This window comes from Dendropsophus ebraccatus, chromosome 1, assembly GCF_027789765.1.
Source record: "Dendropsophus ebraccatus isolate aDenEbr1 chromosome 1, aDenEbr1.pat, whole genome shotgun sequence".
Classification (NCBI taxonomy): Eukaryota; Metazoa; Chordata; class Amphibia; order Anura; family Hylidae; genus Dendropsophus; species Dendropsophus ebraccatus.
The window spans coordinates 226,376,131-226,398,352 of record NC_091454.1 but is presented as its reverse complement, the minus strand read 5'-3'; the positions used below and the strand labels follow the sequence as shown (position 1 = coordinate 226,398,352).

Sequence of the window (22,222 nt, the reverse complement as noted above, 5' to 3'; positions counted from 1 at the left end):
AACTGGATAACACTGTCATACCACACCTGACCAATACCGCCATACTGTGACTGGATAACACTGCCATACCACACCTGACCAATACCGCCATACTATGACTGGATAACATTGCCATACCAGACCTGACCAATACTGCCATACTGTGACTGGATAACACTGCCATACCACACCTGACCAATACCACCATACTGTGACTGGATAACACCACTATACCAGACCTGACCAATACCGCCACATTGTGACTGGAGAACACCGCCACACCAGACCTGACCAATACCGCCACATTGTGACAGGAGAACTCCGCCACACCAGACCTGACCAATACCGCCATACTGTGACTCGATAACACCGCCATACCAGACATGACCAATACCGCCGTACTGTGACTGGATAACACCGCTATACCAGACCTGACCAATACCGCCATACCCCCTTCGAAAAGACACCAGATTTTTTTGGCAAGTCTCAATGGGAGGGTACTGCCCCTCTGCAAGGTGCTACCCTACGCACCAGACCATGGGTGCCTAATGGTAAATACGACCCTGCAGGTATACAGGACACTACAGGTATACAGGACCCCAAAACTATACACTACAGGTGCACGGGACCTCCACCAACTATATACTACAGGTATACAGGACCCCAAACTTTACACTACAGGTATACAGGACCCCAAAACTATACACTACAGGTATACAGGACCTCCACCAACTATATACTACAGGTATACAGGACCCCAAACTATACACTACAGGTATACAGGACCCCAAAACTATACCCTACAGGTATACAGGAACTCCACCAACTATATACTACAGGTATACAGCACCTTCACCAACTCTTTACTACAGGTATACAGGACCCCAAAGCTATATACTACAGGTATACAGGAACTCCACCAACTATATACTACAGGTATATAGGACCCCAAACTATACACTACAGGTATACAGGACCTCCACCAACTCTATACTACAGTTATACAGGACCTTCAAACTATGCACTACAGGTATACAAGACCCCCAAACTATATACTACAGGTATACAAGACCTCCACCAATTATACACTACAGGTATCCAGGAGCCTCAAACTATAAACTACAGGTATACAAGACCTCCACCAACTATACACTACAGGTATACAGCCACCCCAACTATGCACTACAGATATGCGAGACCCCTAAAATTTATACATTGTGGGTATACAGAACCCCTCCAACTATGCACTACAGGTATACACTAATTTCACTGATTAACTCAGATGAAAAAATACCTTTAGCTTTGCCTCCTGGGCACCTTAGAACAAATCTAATTACCACACTGACACTTTATACCCAGGCAGCGCCAGGTACATTTTCAAGTCTATATAATAAAAATAAAAATCTGTCTGTCTGTCTGTCTGTCCCAAATAGACTTCCAAACACCTGAACCGTTTGACCCCAAATTTGGCACACAGATACATTGGGTGCCTGGGAAGGTTTTAGCGAAGGTCCCGTCCCCTCCAGATGTACAGGAGGGGAGGGGGAGGGGGAAGAGTGGCGCCCCATAGAGATGAATGGGAAAATCTCCTCACTGCAAACACAGGTGATATAATTAGCTGCAGCAGACACGGCAGTTGGAGCCCTAGCAACCAATAGGATTACTGCTTTCATTTTCACAGGGAGCAATGGTTGCTAGGGAAGCTGCCTCACAACATCCACAGTAATAACTGGTAGACCCCCTACTCCATCTATACAGTACATGTATACAGGGCCCCCTACTCCATCTATACAGTACATGTATATACAGGACCCCCTACTCCATCTATACAGTACAAGTATATACAGGACCCCCTACTCCATCTATACAGTACATGTATATACAGGACCCCCTACTCCACCTATACAGTACATGTATACAGGGCCCCCTTCTCCATCTATACAGGACATGTATACAGGACCCCCTACTCCATCTATACAGTACATGTATATACAGGACCCCCTACTCCATTTATACAGTACATGTAGGGCAGGGCACTACAGGTATACCAAACTGTGACTGGGTAACACTGCCACACCAGACCTGACCAATACTGCCATACTGTGCTGGATAACAACGCCATACCAGACCTGACCAATACCGCCATACTGTGCTGGATAACACTGTCATAACACGCCTGACCAATACCGCCATACTGTGACTGGGTAACACCTCCATACCAGACCTGACCAATACTGCCATACTGTGACTGGATAACACTGCCATACCAGACCTGACCAATACCGCCATACTGTGACTGGGTAACACTGCCACATCAGACCTGACCAATACTGTCATACTGTGCTGGATAACAATGCCACACCAGACCTGACCAATACCGCCACACTGTGACTGGATAACACTGCCATACCAGACTTGACCAATACCGCCATATTGTGACTGGGTAACACCGCCACACCAGACCTGACCAATATCGCCATACTGTACTGGATAACACTGTCATACCAGACCTGACCAATACCGCCATACTGTGACTGGATAACACTGCCATACCAGACCTGACCAATACTGCCATACTGTGACTGGATAACACCACTATACCAGACCTGACCAATACCGCCACACTGTGACTGGAGAACACCGCCACACCAGACCTGACCAATACCGCCATACTGTGACTGGATAACACCGCCATACCAGACATGACCAATACCGAGACACTGTGACTGAATAACACTGCCATACCAGACCTGACCAATACCGCCATAGTGTGACTGGATAACACCGCTATACCAGACCTGACCAATACCGCCATAACCCCCTTGAAAAGACACCAGATTTTCTGGCAAGTCTGAACGGGAGGGTACTGCCCCTCTGCAAGGTGCTACCCTACGCACCAGACCATGGGTGCCTAATGGTAAATACGACCCTGCAGGTATACAGGACACTGACACTTTATACCCGGGCAGCGCCGGGTACATTTTCTAATATATATATATATATATATATATATATATATATATATATATATATACACACACACTCACACATCCATGAAAACACATTCTACAGATTCAAACCATCTAGTCCACACACTACACACAGGACATTCATCCATTATACACTTACATTCATACACAGACTACATATACAGTATACTTACTCCATCTAGCATGCTGGGTGTAGTGGTGAATCCCCCTCATGTTCCTTGCAGCAGGCTGTCACCCTCACCCGGCAGCCCTCTCCTCCATCGTCCTGACAGCTCCACACCAGAGGAGGAAGTCAGGTGCAGTAAGAGGAGCTGGAGGGAGGGAGAGCTACAGACACATGGAGCAGACACCGAGCAGCGTCCTGCAACCTCTGCGTGACCCCTGATAGCAGCAGCCAGGGATCATTCCCAGACGCTGCAGGACGCTCTCCTACTGGAACTGCAGTAGGGGGCCCCTGGGGGATGGAGGCCCTGGGCATTTGCCCTGCTTGCCCCCCCCCCCCCCCCCCAACGCCGGCCCTGACCACATCACACTCACACTCACTCACTATAACAGTTAGCGGTGGGTGCTGTTTTATTACCTCCTTGCCTACACCATGAAAATGGTTTTGCTTAAAATGTGGCTTTCTGTCTATGCTAAGGTAGAGGAAAAAAAAGTTTCCTGGTGTTTTTGCAACTTTACATAGAGGTTATATTGTGTTTGGAGTTTATTGTTAAGAGGCTGTGATAGTGGTGTAATGCTGCGACTTTGGCGTGTTAGATGCAGGCATGCTTCCCCTGCTGTCCCGTTTGCATTCCAGAGGTGTTGCCATCATTTCCTGAGGTGTCATTGTGGATTTGGTGACCTCCATGTTGTTGAATTTTGATTTCCAAGTGTCGAGCATTTTTCTCCCATAGACTTTAATTTGATATTTGATTGTTTAGTCGAGCACCCGGGTCTACTCAACTCAATATTTGAAAATTTTAATATTTTACTACTCGCTCTTCTCTAATTAACATCATAGAGGACGAGATGGGGTCCTGTGTGAGTCTGTAATAGTACTAATACTACTGTAATAATACTATTAATGTTTGGGGAACTATGGATGTGGTATGTATAGGAGTAAGGACAGTAAAGTGTGGGGCCTAAAATATTTGTCCAATAGGTGCTGCGGGAACAAGTCATGACTAACAATAGTCGCCATGATGGCCCGGACTAAAAAGAGGAGAAAGGAGAAAGTAAATGAGTCTCATGAGAGGAGATGTCACATGTGAGTCACTGTGGGATGTACCTGCATTTTCAATCACTATATTGTCCCTACGTGAGGGTAATGGATGGACTGTTTAAACAAAGTAAACAACTTTTTTTTACACAATTTTAATACTGATGTGCTGTGGATTTCTAGCATTTTATGGATTTTGAAGTATCAATCAAGATGATTTTCTGGGGGCATAGATAGTATACTTTATGAGGACTGGAAGGGAACTTTATATGCCAGTGCTGCTTTTTAGCATTTAAAAGAGTGAGAATAATGGGATGAACTGGGAATCTAACTGATCAACGTTATGGAAAAACATAGTGTTGATCAGTATAAGCAAAATTGCTTATTATAGTTGCTTGGGGGGAGGACTTAAAGAGTGTACAAATAAATATACAAATAAATAAATAGTTCCTACAAATATAAAACAAAGGAAAAGTATAAATAGATTTAAAAAATAATAACTAAATAAATAACACACAGTATTTGGTATCCCCGTATAGAGAATTATCTGAATTATTCAAATAAACCTTTACTGATCCTGAAGATCGGCATGCATACAAAATAATATCAAGTGCCAGAATTGCTACTCCTATCATTTTAAAGATAAAAACTACAGATAATGGTGTTAAAAATGAATCATCAAACAAAGGCCATGTTCCCACTTTGTCCATCTTGTATTATAGGTGGCTGCTAACAATGATCACGATGGTTATTCATGGCTGTCTATTTTATGAGACGGACGCCCTAAAGTGGTAAGATAGCCTTAGAATGATATTTTTTTTAAATTAAGAGTTTCTTTAACCCCTAGACGACCCGGGACGTACCGGTACGTCCTGAACTATGAAGCGCGCTCCGGAGCGGAGCACGCTTCATAGCAGGTGGGGGCCGGCTGCAATCAGCAGTCGGCACCTCACCGTTAATGACAGGCCGCACCGATGCAGCATTCCATTAACTCCTTAAACACCTGCCTCCGTGAGGTCCGATCGGCGATCTGTTCACTGAGCCTGCACAGGCAGGCTCAATGAGCAGAGCGCCGATAACACTGATCAATGCTATGCCTATAGCATAACAATGATCAGTGTATAAAATGAAAGTAATCAACGTACAACTCCCCCAAAGGGACTTCAAATGTATTTAAAAAAAAAAGTTAAAATCACTAGCACACTACCCCCAAACCCCTCCCCCAATAAAAGTTTAAATCACCCCCTTTCCCATTATATAAATAAAACATATAAAAATAAATAAATAAACATATAAAGGGTTAAAGTACTATTGGTCCCGCAAGAAACAAGTCCTTATTCTACTCCGTATATGAACAAATAAAAATGTTATGTCTTAAGTTTACCGAAAATGTTATAAATTTGCCATAAATCGCTGACGGGGAAGAAGGTTAATGTGGAAAAGGTACAGTTATCTCTTTCACTCTGGTTTGGAGCCTTTGGGTTTGTGCACACTGAGGAATAGGTGAGGAATTCAAGAGGAATATTTTCTGCTTATAATTCCTCACCTATTGAGCTCTGGCAGAATAGGAGCAGGATTTAAGCAGAATTTGGGTATGTGCACACTACTTCTATATGATTCCACTAGCGGAATCTGCCCAAAGAATTGACATTTCAATTTTTTGGGGTGGAAAGCGAATCCGTGGCAGAACATTCTGTCGTGTGAAGAACAAAGCGGAAATCCCATTGAACACAACAGGACATTGCTCTGTTCATATTTTAGGGCTGGAATTTCAAGCGGATTCCACTTCAAATTCCTCACCAATTCCTCAGTGTGAACATACCCTGAATTAGGATACAGTCAGTTTCCCTGTGCCATATGTCAGAGCTGAAACTGTTGTTTTAATTGAATAAATAAAATGCGGATGTCATGATCTCACATGAAAAAGGAGCAGTGATGTGAGGGGTTGCATTTTTTCTCTATAGATATTCCTTCCAGAGAAAGACAAGGATGACATGCTTACTGATCAGATTTCCTGACATTTCCCATTAGAAATGATGGCCATTGATTGACTATAAGAAGGAAATGACTGCCTGTACTCACATCGGATATTCCCATGCTCTTGTTAGAAGAGATAAATCACCAAGATGAAATGAGCCAGAAGCAGATACATTGAGATCCATTCACAGAGCAAAAACTATAATGTGACTCCCTATACATCCATATATACTATATCCTGCACCTCCGTTACCTCTATGGGGACTCTATGTTGTTTCCTATGTCTCCTGGGTCTCAGTCCAAAGAGGAATCTAGAAATTAGGAGCAATTATTGGTTTTTTCCTTGTTCAATTTTACAAAAAAAAACCTAAAATACACTAAAAGTTTTGTAGACGTACAAGAAGTATAAGCATGATAGAATCAGATTGTTCCTTTAACCCCTTCAGGACTGGGCTAATATATGTTTTGGCGTTTTCATTTTTTTCCTCCTCGTGCTTAAAAGGCCATAGCTCTTGCATTTATTCACCTACAGACCCACACGAGCCCTTACTTTTTGCGCCACCAATTATACTTTACAATCGCATATTTAATTTTTCCATTAAGTATGCTGTGAAAACAGAAATAAATTATATGCGCAGTGAAATTGAAAAAAAAAAAAAAAGGAACTTGTTTTCATTTTGGGGGGGTGTCGTGTTTACACCAATCGCCCTATGGTAAAACTGACATGTTACATATGACCCTCAAGATAGTACAATTACAACGATATGTAACTTAAATAATTTTTACTTAATCTAACAGCTTTTAAAAAATTATAATCTAAAAAAAAAAAGTGTTTGAAATTGCTGTATTCACAGCCTTATAACCCTTTTATCCTATGGTTTATGGGGCTGTGTTAGGTGTAATTTTTGCGCCATGATCTCTACTTTCTATCGGTACCTTGATTGCGCATATACGACTTTTTGATCACTTTTTATTAAAATTTTTCTGGATTTGATGTGACAAAAAAATTTTCGCGCTTACGTAGTGCGAGATCAGAAATGTGATAACTTAATAGTTCGGGTGATTACGCATGCAGCAATAGCAAAAATGTTTGCTTATTTATTAATTTATTTTTATTATAAAATTTGAAAAGGGGGGTGATTCAAACTTTTATTAGGGAAGGGGATTTTTTTTATTAATAAAACCACTTTTGAGATCCCCCCCACTAGACACCAGGGAAAGGGGGAAACAATACATTTAAATGCAGCTGTCAGTTTTGACAGCTGCATTTAAATGTATAATTAGTGGACGCGGCGATCTGACTGTGCCAGCTTATAGCCGCGGTCCAGGGCTACACATAGCACTCGGGGTCGCAGCAGTTCAAAACGGGGTCATTGTGCGACACCTCTCTGAAAGCCCCCACTCACATCAGGATGTACAGTTATCGCCAAATGCCTGTGAAGCTATAGCGATAGTGTAATGAAGCCCCCCGGCACTTTTTTGCCCCTGAAAATTAACTTTGAAATGTCCTGCATTATATGTAAATGGCCTTTAACTAGGCATGTGGGTGGTTCTTAGTGCCAAGGTAGTCACAGATGGCGTGCGCGAGTTGGCTGCAATCACTTCTCTCCGGAGACAGAGGGCTGATGAGGGACGGATGGAGCGGTTTGGCTGGCCATCCGAAGATGGCATCATTGTCCCAAGATGGCGGACGGGGGTTGACACGGATCAGGTGAGTATAGTGCATCACATTTCGGGGTCTGGAGTGGGTGGGGGGAAACACAGGGAAGGGGGCCATTCACATACATAACATACATTACAAAGTTGTATAACTTTGTAATGTGTGTTATTTTTTGAATAATTGTTTAGCACCGCACTTCCCCTTTAACAGATAGATGCCGGTACGGGGATGCCAGTGGCGCAATCCTCTTTTTTAACCACCACTCAGTTCCTGTGCATCGCGCCAGTCTATTCCTCGAGCACCAGCACGGAGCACTGGGGGCAGGCAACCAGTGTGATGACACCCCTCCTCACCCACCCCCCTTCACATGGCTCCATTGATTCTAATGGATTCCTCCCATTGCACTTGGACTGGGATTGACTGTCCGTTAGTAGAGGGCCACCATCTAGGATGATAGATCAAGTAGACCCCTGTTGGTGGAGATTAGGCTGTCCTACCTCAACCACAATCATTGACAGCTGACTCATCTTTGGCTATACAGGATTGCAATGTGAGCCGGCAGTTAATTACTCCGTAGGAGATGGGGGGGGGGGGGCACCTCTTATTTTACTAATATGCCAGATCACGTATATCTGCTGTCATTTTTCCTTGTAAAAAAAATAAAATAAAATAAAAATAAAAAATTCTGCAGCAGAGTGGAATGGACTTCCATGAATTAATGGGTCCCCTGTTTATGCTTGGATACATCACCATGTCATTTTGACAGCTTCCCAATGTATCTCTGCCTTTAGAGGCACAAAGCATGGTGCAAATGAGCCAGAAGATAGGCAAAATTATCCTCCCACTGCTCGTCTAAGGGCCCTATTACACGAGCCTATTATTGTGCTGAAAATTGTTATTTTGTTTACATTTAAACAATAATTGTTCTGTGTAATTGCAGGCAATGATCGGAAAATTGTTTGTGCGTCGTTGAATGTTGATTTAGATCTGACCCTAAAGTCGTTCTTAATCGCTCGCTAATCGTTCAATGTAATTGCAAATTGTTCCTTTTTTTGCCACGATCAGATGGAGTAAACGTTCGTAGTAATGACTAACTAATGACTATCATTCTGTGTAATATGGTTAGCGATTTCAGGTTAACAATACACAATCTCTAAAGGAGATCACTGGTTGGGTGAATGGGACCCATGATTTCTATTTATAGATCTGGTCACCTTGGCTTTTTTTTAACCACTTAGGGACATATGACGTACCGTACGTCATATGTCCCCAAGAGGTGTTCAGAGCGGGGCCGCGCGGCGACCCCACTCTGAACCGCCACGGTCCTGGGTGCCGCGTGTAGCCCGGGGCCGCGGCTATTAGCGGGCATGGTCCGAGCGCTGTGCCCGCTAATACAGTCAAAGATGACAGCTCTGTTTGTTTACCCGTACTTGTTTGTTAAAAACAGATTTGTTAAAAAAACACACACACACACACACACACACACACACAATACACAATCTCCTTTATCATTAATCAGTAAAAATAGGGGTCCACAGAAATCTGCCAAAGATTTGAAGCCAAAGGCAGGAATAAACTATAAGCAGAGAACAGGTCATAAAGGAAAGCCTGAGATTTTTCCTCTTTTCAGATCCATTCCTGGCTTTGGCTTCAAATCTTTGGCAGATAATCTGTCAGATAATTTTTCTTTGTAAATGGACCCTTAGGGGTCTATTCCACAGAGCGATAATAGGCAAAATCGGCCCGATTTACCGATTATAACTCCGTGGAATAGAGAGAACAACCAACTGACGATGATGTCATCGGCTGATCGTTCATTTAGGTTCAAACCTAAAATCATCGGTCGCCACCCGCTAATCGCTACGTGGAATAGCAGGCGCGGTGGGAGACCGACGATTTCACAAACATCATACTTTACCAGTCCAGGCTAAAGGTCTTCTCCTGCCTCCTTCTCCCAGTCCTGCATGCAGCAGCTTCGGAGTGACCTGTCTGAGCTTATGGATCGCTTAGCCAATCACTGGCCAGGACCGCTGCAGCCAGTGATTGGCTGAGCGGCCTGTCAGTTCAGACAGGCCGCACCGAAGCTGCTGCGGCGTGGGACCAAGATAAGGAGAAGACCTGCAGCCTGGACAAGTAAAGTATGAAGCAAGGGCTGCAAGGACATCGGTAACGATGTCCCTGCAGCCCTCGCTAAATGATTGTCGGCTGTGGAATAGGCCCAGTAAACGTTTACATTGTAGATCGGGCCCTGGTCGGCCCGTGGAATACCACCCTTTGTCTAATAGGACCGTAACACCTGGAGAAGTCAACATAACTCTAGTGCAGTAAGAAGGTGCAGCAGCAAATCCCCATAGAAAATCTCCCCTGCTCTGGACAGTTCCTGACATGGACACAGGTGGCAGCAGAGAGCACTGTGTCAGACTGGAAAGAATATACCACTTCCTGCACGACATACACCAGCTGATAAGTACTGGAAGACTTGAGCTTTTTGATAGAAGTAAATTAAAAATCTCCAGCAATTTCTGACACAAGTTAATCAATTTTTTTTTGTGAGCTACCCCTTTAATGCCTCTAAATGTTATTAGGCAATACATTCATTTCTTGGCCACTTTCCCCCTTCACTTGTCTCCAGTTGCTTTAATACTACTGACCATAAGCAGTAGACCTGTTTTCCGTTGAGCACCTTGATGTGATGAAAAAGGAAGTTTAACACTATGTGGGTGAAAAACTTCAGTTCTGCCCATTTATTTCTCCAACCATGTTAACTTACTATAACCTCTAGGAATTGTTCACCTTCATGGATTATATCCTAGGCAACATTTACCTTAGAACATATAAATAATACAATCAAATAAAAAATATTACAATCATATGATATCCGGGTAATAAGATGAAATATACTGACACATGTATTAGACGTCTAGGTAAATGTTTGCTGTACGGCTTTTTTGATGTCTTTATTTCTCAGACTGTATATAATGGGATTAAGCAAAGGCGTGAGCATAGTGTAAAGTAATGAGAGCAGCTTACTCATGGTCGATGATTCTCCCTTTGTTGGGAAAACATATACACTGAAAAGAGTCCAGTAGAATACGGAGACCACAATGAGGTGGGAGCTACAGGTGGAGAAGGCTTTCTGTCTACCAGTACTGGATGGGATCCTTAAGATGGCAACAATAATATAAACATAACAGTCTATAATGATGACGCTCGGAACAATAATTAAAGCAACACTTAATACATACATCTCCAGCTGAACAATGAAAGCATCAGAACAAGCGATCTCTAGTAATGGCATAAGGTCGCAGAAGAAGTGGTCAATAATATTGGACCCACAAAAGGTGAGCAATGAGGATGTTATGGTGACCACGACCGAAACGATAAAACATACAACCCAGGTCTCCAAGATCAACTTCACACAATGAAGACTTGTCATGATGGAGGTGTACCGGAGAGGGTTGCAGATGGCCACATATCTGTCATAGGACATCCCTGTGAGGAGGAGACATTCAGATGATACGGAGGTACAGAAGAAATATATTTGTGTGATGCAACCAGGAAGGGAAATTGTTGCCCCATTTTTAAGTAAAATATGGAGCATGCTAGGGATGACATTTGTGGTTAACATGATATCACTAATGGAAAGCTGTGAGATGAAGAAGTACATTGGGGTGTGGAGGGTATTGTTGATGAACACCAGTGATATTATCAAGAGGTTCCCACATATTGTTATGCAAAAAAGAAGAAGGAAAAGAAGGAAAAGTAAATTTCTTAACAGGTGACTGCCCTGGAATCCTGTGAGGAAAAACTCAGAGACCACAGATCGATTTGTCTGCAAGATAAGAAACTTCACTAGATCAGGTCAATGCATTTTACTGAAAGAATAATAATAAAAAAATAAATAGAAACATAATAAATTATAATAATAAATAATAAAAACAAACAAAAAAAAATTATCTCTGGAGCCAGAGAATATCCTTTGTATATTGCATTAAAACATAAACCTAGTATATCCTCTGTGGGTGGTGTGCCTGTCCTGACCATTGTCACTGCCTCTGGTGGGTAGTGTGCCTGTCCTGACCATTGTCACTGCCTCTGGTGGGTGGTGTGCCTGTCCTCACCATTGTCACTGCCTCTGGTGGGTAGTGTGCCTGTCCTGACCATTGTCACTGCCTCTGGTGAGTTGTGTGCCTGTCCTGACCATTATCACTGCCTATGGTGGGTGGTGTGCCTGTCCTGACCATTGTCACTGCCTCTGGTGGGTGGTGTGCCTGTCCTGACCATTGTTACTGCCTCTGGTGGGTGGTGTGCCTGTCCTGACCATTGTCACTGCCTCTGGTGGGTGGTGTGCCTGTCCTGATCATTGTCACTGCCTCCGGTGTGTTGTCTGCCTGTCCTGACCATTGTCACTGCCTCTGGTGGGTGGTGTGCCCGTCCTGATCATTGTCACTGCCTCTGGTGGGTGGTGTGCCTGTCCTCACCATTGTCAGTGCCTCTGGTGGGTGGTGTGCCTGTCCTGATCATTGTCACTGCTTCTGGTGGGTGGTGTGCCTGTCCTGACCATTGTCACTGCCTCTGGTGGGTGGTGTACCTGTCCTGATCATTGTCTCTTCCTCTGGTGGGTGGTGTGCCCGTCCTGACCATTATCACTGCCTCTGGTGGGTGGTGTGCCCGTCCTGATCATTGTCAGTGCCTCTGGTGGGTGGTGTGCCCGTCCTGACCATTGTCACTGCCTCTGGTGGGTGGTGTGCCCGTCCTGATCATTGTCAGTGCCTCTGGTGGGTGGTGTGCCCGTCCTGACCATTGTCACTGCCTCTGGTGGGTGGTGTGCCTGTCCTGATCATTGTCACTGCCTCTGGTGGGTGGTGTGCCTGTCCTGACCATTGTCTCTTCCTCTGTTGTCTCTGATCTGTCCGGCTTTCTGGTGCCTCCATGCAACCTGAACAGTTCTGTCATAATAGAACCTGTCCAGGCTGTACTAGGAGATGAAGCAATCTAATGTGTGCTTGTAATAATCCCCCGTGTGATTTAAAAAAAAAATGTGTGTGTGTGAGGGGGGGGGGGGGGGGGGGGGGGGGGGGGGGGGGGGGGGGGGGATACAAAACCCACTTTTCCACAATATTGAAAGAGTGAGCATGTTAGGTATTGTCATATATCTGGTTGTCTGAACTATTAAAACCGATCCTGCACAGTGAATGATAGAAATGGAAAACTAAAGAAATAAAATTCCATCTTAGCTAAACTGGTACCAGTAAAACTACAAAACACAATGCAAAAAAAGAGCCGTGACCAGAGCCTTAGTAGGTACTGTGTATGGTTCCCTCACCTTATATTCTTACAGCCAGAGACCCCAGCATGTACTTACATCATGTTCCTGCCAAACCATCTCTTTTCTGATAAGAATAATTTTACATTCTTGGATAATAAATCAGACGAGGATTACAGACCGGGAAGCTTTCCTACAGAGATCCTATGTGAGGTGATGGGGCACACGGCCATTACATATCTAAGGAGTCAGAAGCTCACTGCCTGTATACATGTGCAGTATATATAGAGTGCACAGTGAAGGGAATAGATTATGGAAACTCTACAGAAAGTTTGTGCCGTGACCTCATGCGTCCCCTGTGTGCCGCTCACCGAGGAGGAGAACTTTATACAATGAATTCTCTATCAAATGTTGAAAGTTTCATCAGTAAAAAGAAAAACTTTATGAAAAGTCTCTAACTTCTAAAAAGTAAAAATAAATAAACAAAGCAATAAATAATACAATACTTACATAGTTACAGAGTTATATAAATGGTATGGTTGAAAAAAGACACATGTCCATCAGATCCAACCAAGGAGGGGATGGATGATAGGAAGAGGGATGGATGATAGGAAGGGAGATGGATGAGAGGAAGGGGGAAGGATGATGGGAAGGGATGATGGGGAGTAATGAGAGGAAGGGGGAAGGATGATTGGAAGGGGGAGGGATGATGGTAAGGGGGAGGTTCTATACCTGATATCTGATGGGTAGGTTCTATACATATACAAGGAGGGGATGGATGGATGGATGGATGGAGGGAGGGAGGGAAGAAGGACGGATGTTGGGTAGGTTCTATTAATATGCATTTATGTTATTTTGGTCTAAACTCTTTTCTCTCCTGTAGTGAAGCCCTCTACTGTTTTTGCTGTGACCTGATCCTGGGGTGACTGCTCTCATGGTGAAGACGTATTGTTACCTCTGGAGATTGAACTTTCTTTTCTCCAGGCGGAGGCAGTGCTCCCTTGTCTCTCCGGGCGGAGGCTGTGCTCCCTTGTCTCTCCAGGCGGAGGCTGTGCTCCCTTGTCTCTCCGGGCGGAGGCTGTGCTCCCTTGTCTCTCCGGGCGGAGGCTGTGCTCCCTTGTCTCTCCAGGCGGAGGCAGTGCTCCCTTGTCTCTCCGGGCGGAGGCTGTGCTCCCTTGTCTCTCCAGGCGGAGGCAGTGCTCCCTTGTCTCTCCGGGCGGAGGCTGTGCTCCCTTGTCTCTCCGGGCGGAGGCAGTGCTCCCTTGTCTCTCCGGGCGGAGGCTGTGCTCCCTTGTCTCTCCGGGCGGAGGCTGTGCTCCCTTGTCTCTCCGGGCGGAGGCTGTGCTCCCTTGTCTCTCCGGGTGGAGGCTGTGCTCCCTTGTCTCTCTGGGTGGAGGCAGTGCCCCCTTGACTCTCCAGTTGGTGGCAGTGCCCCTTTCTCTCCAGTTGGTGGCAGTGCCCCTTTCTCTCCAGGCGGGGGCAGTGCCCCTTGTCTCTCGAGGTGGAGGCAGTGCCCCTTTCTCTCCAGGTAGAGGCAGTGCCCCCTTTTCTTTTAACAGGGTTTTACCTGGAACATCTTTTCCCATATTTCTCGTAGGGGCCATTTATATATTTGTATATGTTATATTACATCTCCCCGTAAATGATTTTAACCCGCAAGGCAAATATGTGAAAAAACATCCATGATTGTATCCATTTGTCAATCCATGTCCGTATTTTTCATTAATGTCCAGGTGTTGTGTAACTCTAGCACCAGGCTGAAGGGGTATATAGGGACTGTAGTTCTCTAGCACCAGGCTGATAGTGTATATAGGGACTGTAGTTCTCTAGCACCAGGCTGCCAGTGTATATAGGGACTGTAGTTCTCTAGCAACAGGCTGCAAGTGTGTATAGGGACTGTAGTTCTCTAGCACCAGGCTGCCAGTGTATATAGGGACTGTAGTTCTCTAGCACCAGGCTGCCAGTGTGTATAGGGACTGTAGTTCTCTAGCACCAGGCTGATAGTGTATATAGGGACTGTAGTTCTCTAGCACCAGGCTGCCAGTGTGTATAGGGACTGTAGTTCTCTAGCACCAGGCTGATAGTGTATATAGGGACTGTAGTTCTCTAGCACCAGGCTGCCAGTGTGTATAGGGACTGTAGTTCTCTAGCACCAGGCTGATAGTGTATATAGGGACTGTAGTTCTCTAGCACCAGGCTGATAGTGTATATAGGGGAGTGTATATAGGGGACTGTAGTTCTCTAGCACCAGGCTGATAGTGTATATAGGGGAGTGTATATAGAGGACTGTAGTTCTCTAGCACCAGGCTGACAGAGTATACTGGGACTGTAGTTCTCTAGCACCAGGCTGATAGTGTATATAGGGGAGTGTATATAGAGGACTGTAGTTCTCTAGCACCAGGCTGACAGAGTATACTGGGACTGTAGTTCTCTAGCACCAGGCTGACAGAGTATACAGGGACTGTAGTTCTCTAGCACCAGGCTGATAGTGTATATAGGGGAGTGTATATAGGGGACTGTAGTTCTCTAGCACCAGGCTGACTGGGTATATAGGGACTGTAGTTCTCTAGCACTAGGCTGATAGTGTATATAGGGACTGTAGTTCTCTAGCACTAGGCTGATAGTGTATATAGGGGAGTGTATATAGGGGACTGTAGTTCTCTAGCACCAGGCTGATGGTGTATATAAGGGGATTGTATATAGGGGACTGTAGTTCTCTAGAACCAGGCTGACAGTGTATATAGGGGACTGTAGTTCTCTAGCACCACATACACATTGCCACATGTGTCTAGAGAAAATCAGTCTGTTACCTTAGTATTACCAGCTCCTGTGCCATGTGCCTTCCACTATTTACTGCTTCCCAGCTACAGGCATGGGACATAGCTATAGTGCAAAGCCCCCCCCCCCCCTCGGACAGCTGCCGCCAGTGCATCCCCATCCCCAACCCCCTGGGCCGGCATACACATATTGACTTGAACCAGCGGAGTCTCCAAGCATTCATTCTCCCCGCATGAGTGAGGTGACTTGTGCGCCGGAGAGCCAGAAGAAGGAAGTAATGGGGGTTTGCGCTGCCAGGTCTCCCTACAACCTCTGGAGCTATGACATAATGACATAGGATCCTCATTTTTCACAGATTTCACGGATAATGCCCTTGATTCCAGAGCACTGTACATGATAAGGTGCAGCATAAAAAAATGTAAAAAAATTAAAAAAATCTTAAAGAAATCAAGACGTAAAAGACTCGTACATGGGGAAACCCTGCGTGTACAGAATATAATGGGTATGTATGAATATATATATATATATATATATATATATATATATATATATTGAGAGAGGGAGAGAGGAGGGGCACTTCCTTGTGTAGTAGTAGGAGGCCAAGTGTGTGGTAGTAGAAAACTACAAGGGACCACTCACCTGGAGGAGTTGTGCAAGATTAGGCACAACTCTATTGATGGCATAAATGGTTGTACTTCGCAGCTATTCCGGGGTATCACCACCGAAGGTGGGATGAGGATATGCAGATATCGTAACCAGCCGGTTTCGGCCTTCACAGCAACGCGTTTCAGCCTTCACAAATGTAATAGAGGCCTTTTTCAAGCATGTGATGCTTGAAAAAGGCCTCTATTACATTTGTGAAGGCCGAAACGCGTTGCACTAAAAGTAATTGTTTTACTATATCCTTTGCGGTTGGTATATACCGTTTGTAAGTATATGGAGCCGACTTATACCACCACGTATATGCCATAGTACTTCTGCGCTGATCCAAGTTGCAAAGGGGTTCCTGCTCTGGTCCTATAACCGGCTGGTTACGATATATATATATATCTATATATATATTCATACATACCCATTATATTTTGTACACGCAGGGTTTCCCCTTGTATGAGTCTTTTACTACTTTCTTTATGATTTTTTTGAGAGAGATAGAGGAGAGAGGTATATAATCATTGCATTAGCATTTGTAACCTGTGAAATTGGATTAGATTGTTTTCCACTTTTCAATGCTTTTTCAGTGTGTGTAAAATCCTTATATATTCAGCGCTGGTAGAATAGAGAAGAACACCTGGACTCACATCAGGTGACATCACATGTCCAGATTATGGCATTATTTTATAACTTTCCGCCTTCCGATCTGCTAATCCCCAGGTGCACATTACTGCTTCCAGTCACCCAGGCTACAATGTCATAGTCATATCAGATTCTAACAGGATGAGATGATCATAGGGTCATGTCAGGATAATCTGTCTGTGTGGTGAATATCGTCACCAGTCCCTGCTATAGAAAGTCCCAAGCACTGATATATACCATAGGTGTCAGGTATATATGATTGCCATTATGGAATATTTATGATATACACAGTAAATGGATGGATATAAAAGCAATATACAGATTCTAATCAGCCTGTTGCTTATATTTTCACTAGTAAATGTTCTGTTGGTTCGTCATACAGTTACTAGTTACCCTATTTCCCCATTTTTGATAGTCGGTCTAGTTTGACCCTCTCTGGGGTTGCAGATCTTAAAGGTGGAATCCAGTCCATGTAATGATGTGGTTTCACAACAAGATCTTGATTTTGAACCAAAGGCCTCGTGTCTATGGGCCCTAGATAAAGTGGGTAGAGTATGATCTTTCCGAAAAAGATAAACAAGATATCAATATTTCTTAGTCTGTATGGGTGGCAATTAAGCCACTGAAAGAGAATGAAGACCTTGTTATTAAGAATGTGGACAAGGGTTGTGGCCTCGTCCTTATGAATGGCTGGCTGTATAACAAACTTCATTTGAAAACTTCTATTAATTCTACTAACGTAAACTGGAGTGCGATGGCAATATGTTTGGATTGCGTACTGCTTGAAGACTTGACTTAACTTGAAGACCTAAGGGTCCTATTCCGAATTGGGCCGATTTGTCCGATTATCGCTCCCTGGAATAGAGACAACGATCAGCCAATGATTGTGTCATCGGCTGATCGTTTATTAAGGTTTGAACCTAAAGTCATCGGGCACCAACCGCACATCGCTGTGTGGAATAGCGATGCGCGGCGGGTGACCAACGATTTTGCAAGCACCATACTTTACCTAAGGATGTTGCAGGTCTTCTCCTGCGCCCCTTCTTCCTTCCCGCGTGCAGCAGCAGCTTTGGTGCAGCCTGCCCTAGCTGACAGACCGCTCAGACAATGACTGGCAGGAGAAGACCTGCAACATGTTTAGGTAAAGTATGATGTTAAAGCAAGGGCTGCAAGGACATTGGTAACGATGTCCCTGCAGCCCTCACTAAGCAATTATCAGGCCATGTAATAGGCCCAGTAAACGAGCATCGATCTAGCAGATTGGTGCTCGTTTACATTATTGATCAGGCCGCCATCGGCCCATGGAAAGGAAGCCTTAGGGTTCTTGATCGTAAACCCTTTGACTATCTTTATGTGGACAATACTGTGAGGCCAATTTTTCACTCGTTGCTCAAGGTTTAGAACAATTGTTTTCCACCTCCATGAGGCCCATTGTAGCCGGTATTAGGGCTTTGAGTGATTGTTGGGAGCATGGATTAACCATTAACTTCAAACCCTAATGAAAACTCTAATTACTCTTGTTTATATTCGGCATATATTTGGCCTAACCATATTTTTATATTTATGGCAATCAGATTTTAGTTGGGCATCTAGTGACATCACAGCTTTACACTCCTCTATACTCCGTCCTGCTGTGCCTGTACAGTGACAATTTGAGACAATTCCTTCTTGGCCAGTCATTAACACACTGACTAAACCTGCCACCTGGATTTATGACCCACTTAATGGACACACTCCACAGATAAGACTGAACTGATCAAGAATTTTGGACCTCTAAATAAGCTTTAATTTACAACAAGCCCTTTTTTAGTGCCCTGGTTTATCTATGTGATGTATATATGTATGTAGCCCCCCCCCCCCATTCACAGATGTCACTCTTTTCTTGCTTGTAACATCCCTAAAATGTTGTCGTGAAAGTCATTAAGTTGTGAACTTGTCTGACGAAGGGATCTTTTGAATCCCGAAAGCTCACAATTCTAACAATTTTTTGTTGGCCAATAAAGGTATCACTCCTAAAATACTTTGATCACAAGTATTTACCACCTTCTTTGCCACAGCATATTTTATGTCCCCTTGGGTGCAATCATATATCTTTATTCTCTAAATCTGTAGAATTTGTTAAGTCTGTAGAACACCCTTGGTCTCTCTAAGTTTGGAGGTAATAGAGTATTTAGATGTGATCCTAAGTTTGGAGAGGGGGAGGGTTCAGGCTGCCCTGTTTAGCAAGGAATGCTCTGGTATTGAACTCCTTTTGGCCACCTGGTGCCATCCGGGGCATGTTACAAAAAATAAGCCCTTTAGGTAATGGACCCAGTTGTGTAGGCATTGCAGTAGGGAAGAGGATTTTGAGAGAGAATCTGATATTCTTTCCTCAAAGTTTCTAGATCGGTTTTTTTCATCTAACCTTTCCAATTAGGTCTATGCACCTGCTAAGGACATTAATCATTTGGAATTGTTGGTATATTGAGTCAAACTCTCTAATGGACGGAGACTGGGGACTGGCATTTAGTAAGCCATATTCAAAAATGAAACATGTTGATTTACGACATCTTCCTGTATCCCAATGGGGTGATGGGATAACAAGGTATTACGTAAACTTTACAATCAGGGGTGAAGGAGATATCCAAATGGGCACCAACTTTGGGGGACTATCCTATCACCTAGCCTTTTTATTTCACAAAACATGCCCATGTTAATAGACATTAAACATCAGGATAATTTCCAATGTGGGCATAATTGTTGCATTTCCTGCATCTGCATGGCCAATACCCTCACCCCAAAAGCGACAGATACTACGTATATTACCTGTTACTCTAACAGTTTAATTTATTAAGCTACTTGTACTATATGCAACACAGGATTTGTGGTCCACAATTCAACCTTCAAAAATGAGGTCTTGCTAACATATACAAGATATCAGGAATGGGGTTACTAATATCTCTGCACTTTCACATCATGCATGACGGACATACGACAGGTCTCACATTGATGGGTATTTAGAAAGTATTTCCTCCTATTGGAGGGGGGAATATTGAGACCAAATAAACTATACAAGAAGGTTTGGGGATTTTTACCCTGGCTACTCAGCAAATCCATGACATGATATCATGTTCACATATAATTACACATATCTTATTTCTGTATTAGTATGGCTTGTATGTATGTTACACTTAAAGAGGATGTACCACCAGGTACATCCTCTTTTAGCTGAACCCACAGATCGATGCACCGTTCTATGCACCGGAACTGGCTGGTGCTCAAGCACTGGAGGTAGGCCGGCCGCCCCCAGTGGGAGGGAATTCCCTCCCCTGTATGACGCGGCTCCGTTAGAATGAATGGAGCCGTGTCATACAATAATGAAAAAGCAACACAGTTATTAAAATATTCTTTATTTTTTATCAAAACTATCCAATAATAAGCATAAGTAAAATCATCCAATAAAAACACAAAGAGTTTAGGAGTCACCAAAGTCACTTGTTATACTATAAAAAATGAGAATGTTAAATTCCGTAGAGATGAATAGACAAATGCATGTATACCAATAAATGGAGTGCTTAGAAAACCAATATAAAAACAGGGATCAGATGTGGTTCAGATCACATCGCTGAACTGATGTTTTTAACCCCTTGCCTCTAAAGCCTGTTTTGGCCTTAATGACCAGGCTCATTTTTCAAAATCTGACCTGTCTCACTTTATGCGCTTATAGCTCAGTGATGCTTTAACGTATGCTAGCGATTCTGAGATAGTTTTTTCGTCACATATGGCACTTTATATTAGTAGCAAAATTTGGTCACTACTTTGTGTATTTTTTGTGAAAAACATCAAAATATCAAGAAAAATTTGAAAATTTAGCATTTTATGAACTTCTGAAATTCTCTGCTTCTAAAAAAGGAAGTCATAGCACATCAATTAGTTACTAAATCACATTACCAATATGTCCTCTTTATTCTGGCATAATTTGGGAAACATATTTTACTTTTTTAGGGTGTTACGGGGCTTAGAAATTTATGAGCAAATTATCACATTTTGTGAAAATTTCCAAAACTGATTTTTTTTTAGGGACCAGTTCTTTTTTTAAATGGATTTAGAAGGCTTGTATACTGAAAACCCCCATAAGTGACCCCATTTTGGAAACTATACACCTTAAAGAATTAATCTAGGGGTATAATGAGCATTTTAACCCTACAGGGGCTGGAGGAAAGTATTTACAATTAGGCCGTAAAAAAATCGAAAATTTAAATTTTCAAATAATATATACGTTTAGATTAAAGTTTCTCATTTTCAAAAGGAACATGAGAAAAAAAGCATGCCAAAATTTGTAACGCAGGTTCTCCTGAATACAACGGTACCCCAGATGTGGGCGTAAACCACTGTATGGGCACACAGCCGGGCTCAGAAGTAAAGGAGCGCCAATTAGCTTTTTTAATGCAGATTTTGCTGAAGAAGTTTCTGAGCGCCAGGTGCATTTGCAGAGCCCCTGTAGTGTCCGCAGAATAGAATCCCCCCAAAAGTCACCCCATTTTCGAAAGTACACCCCTCAAAGAAATCATCTTGGGGTAGGATAAGCATTTTGACCCCACAGGTATTAGAGGAAAGTATTCAAAATTAGACAGTAAAAATGAAAAACACGAATTTTTCCAATAATATGTTTGTTTAGTTTGAAATTTATCAATTTCACGAGGAAAAAGAGAAAAAAAGTACCCCCAAATTTGTAAAGAAGGTTCTCCTGAATACAACGGTACCCCATATGTGGGCATAAACCACTGCATGGCCACACAGGAGGGCTCAGAAAGAAGGGAGCGCCAATTAGCATTTTCAGTTCAGATTTTGCTGAAGAAATTTCTGAGCGCCAGGTGCGTTTGCAGCGCCCCTGTAGTGTCCGCAGAAGAGAACCCCCCCAAAAGTCCCCCCATTTTGGAAAGTACACCCCTCAAAGAATTCATCTTGGGGTGTGGTGACCATTTTGACCCCAAAGGTATTAGAGGAAAGTATTCAAAATAAGACAGTAAAATTGAAAAACTAGAATTTTTCCAATAATATGTTCGTTTAGTTTGAAATTTCTCAATTTCACTAGGAAC

General features: G+C 43.4%; 1 protein-coding gene across 1 annotated transcript; it reads right to left on the bottom strand.

Moving 5' to 3' along the window:
* Nucleotides 1–10,727: 10,727 nt before the first annotated feature.
* Nucleotides 10,728–14,649, bottom strand: LOC138785715 (olfactory receptor 5M5-like). The gene is made up of 2 exons (XM_069961949.1): nucleotides 14,641–14,649; nucleotides 10,728–11,639 (listed from the first exon to the last, which is right to left on the bottom strand). Exons 1-2 carry the CDS (start codon nucleotides 14,647–14,649, stop codon nucleotides 10,728–10,730), a joined length of 921 nt encoding a protein of 306 aa, XP_069818050.1.
* Nucleotides 14,650–22,222: the final 7,573 nt, after the last annotated feature.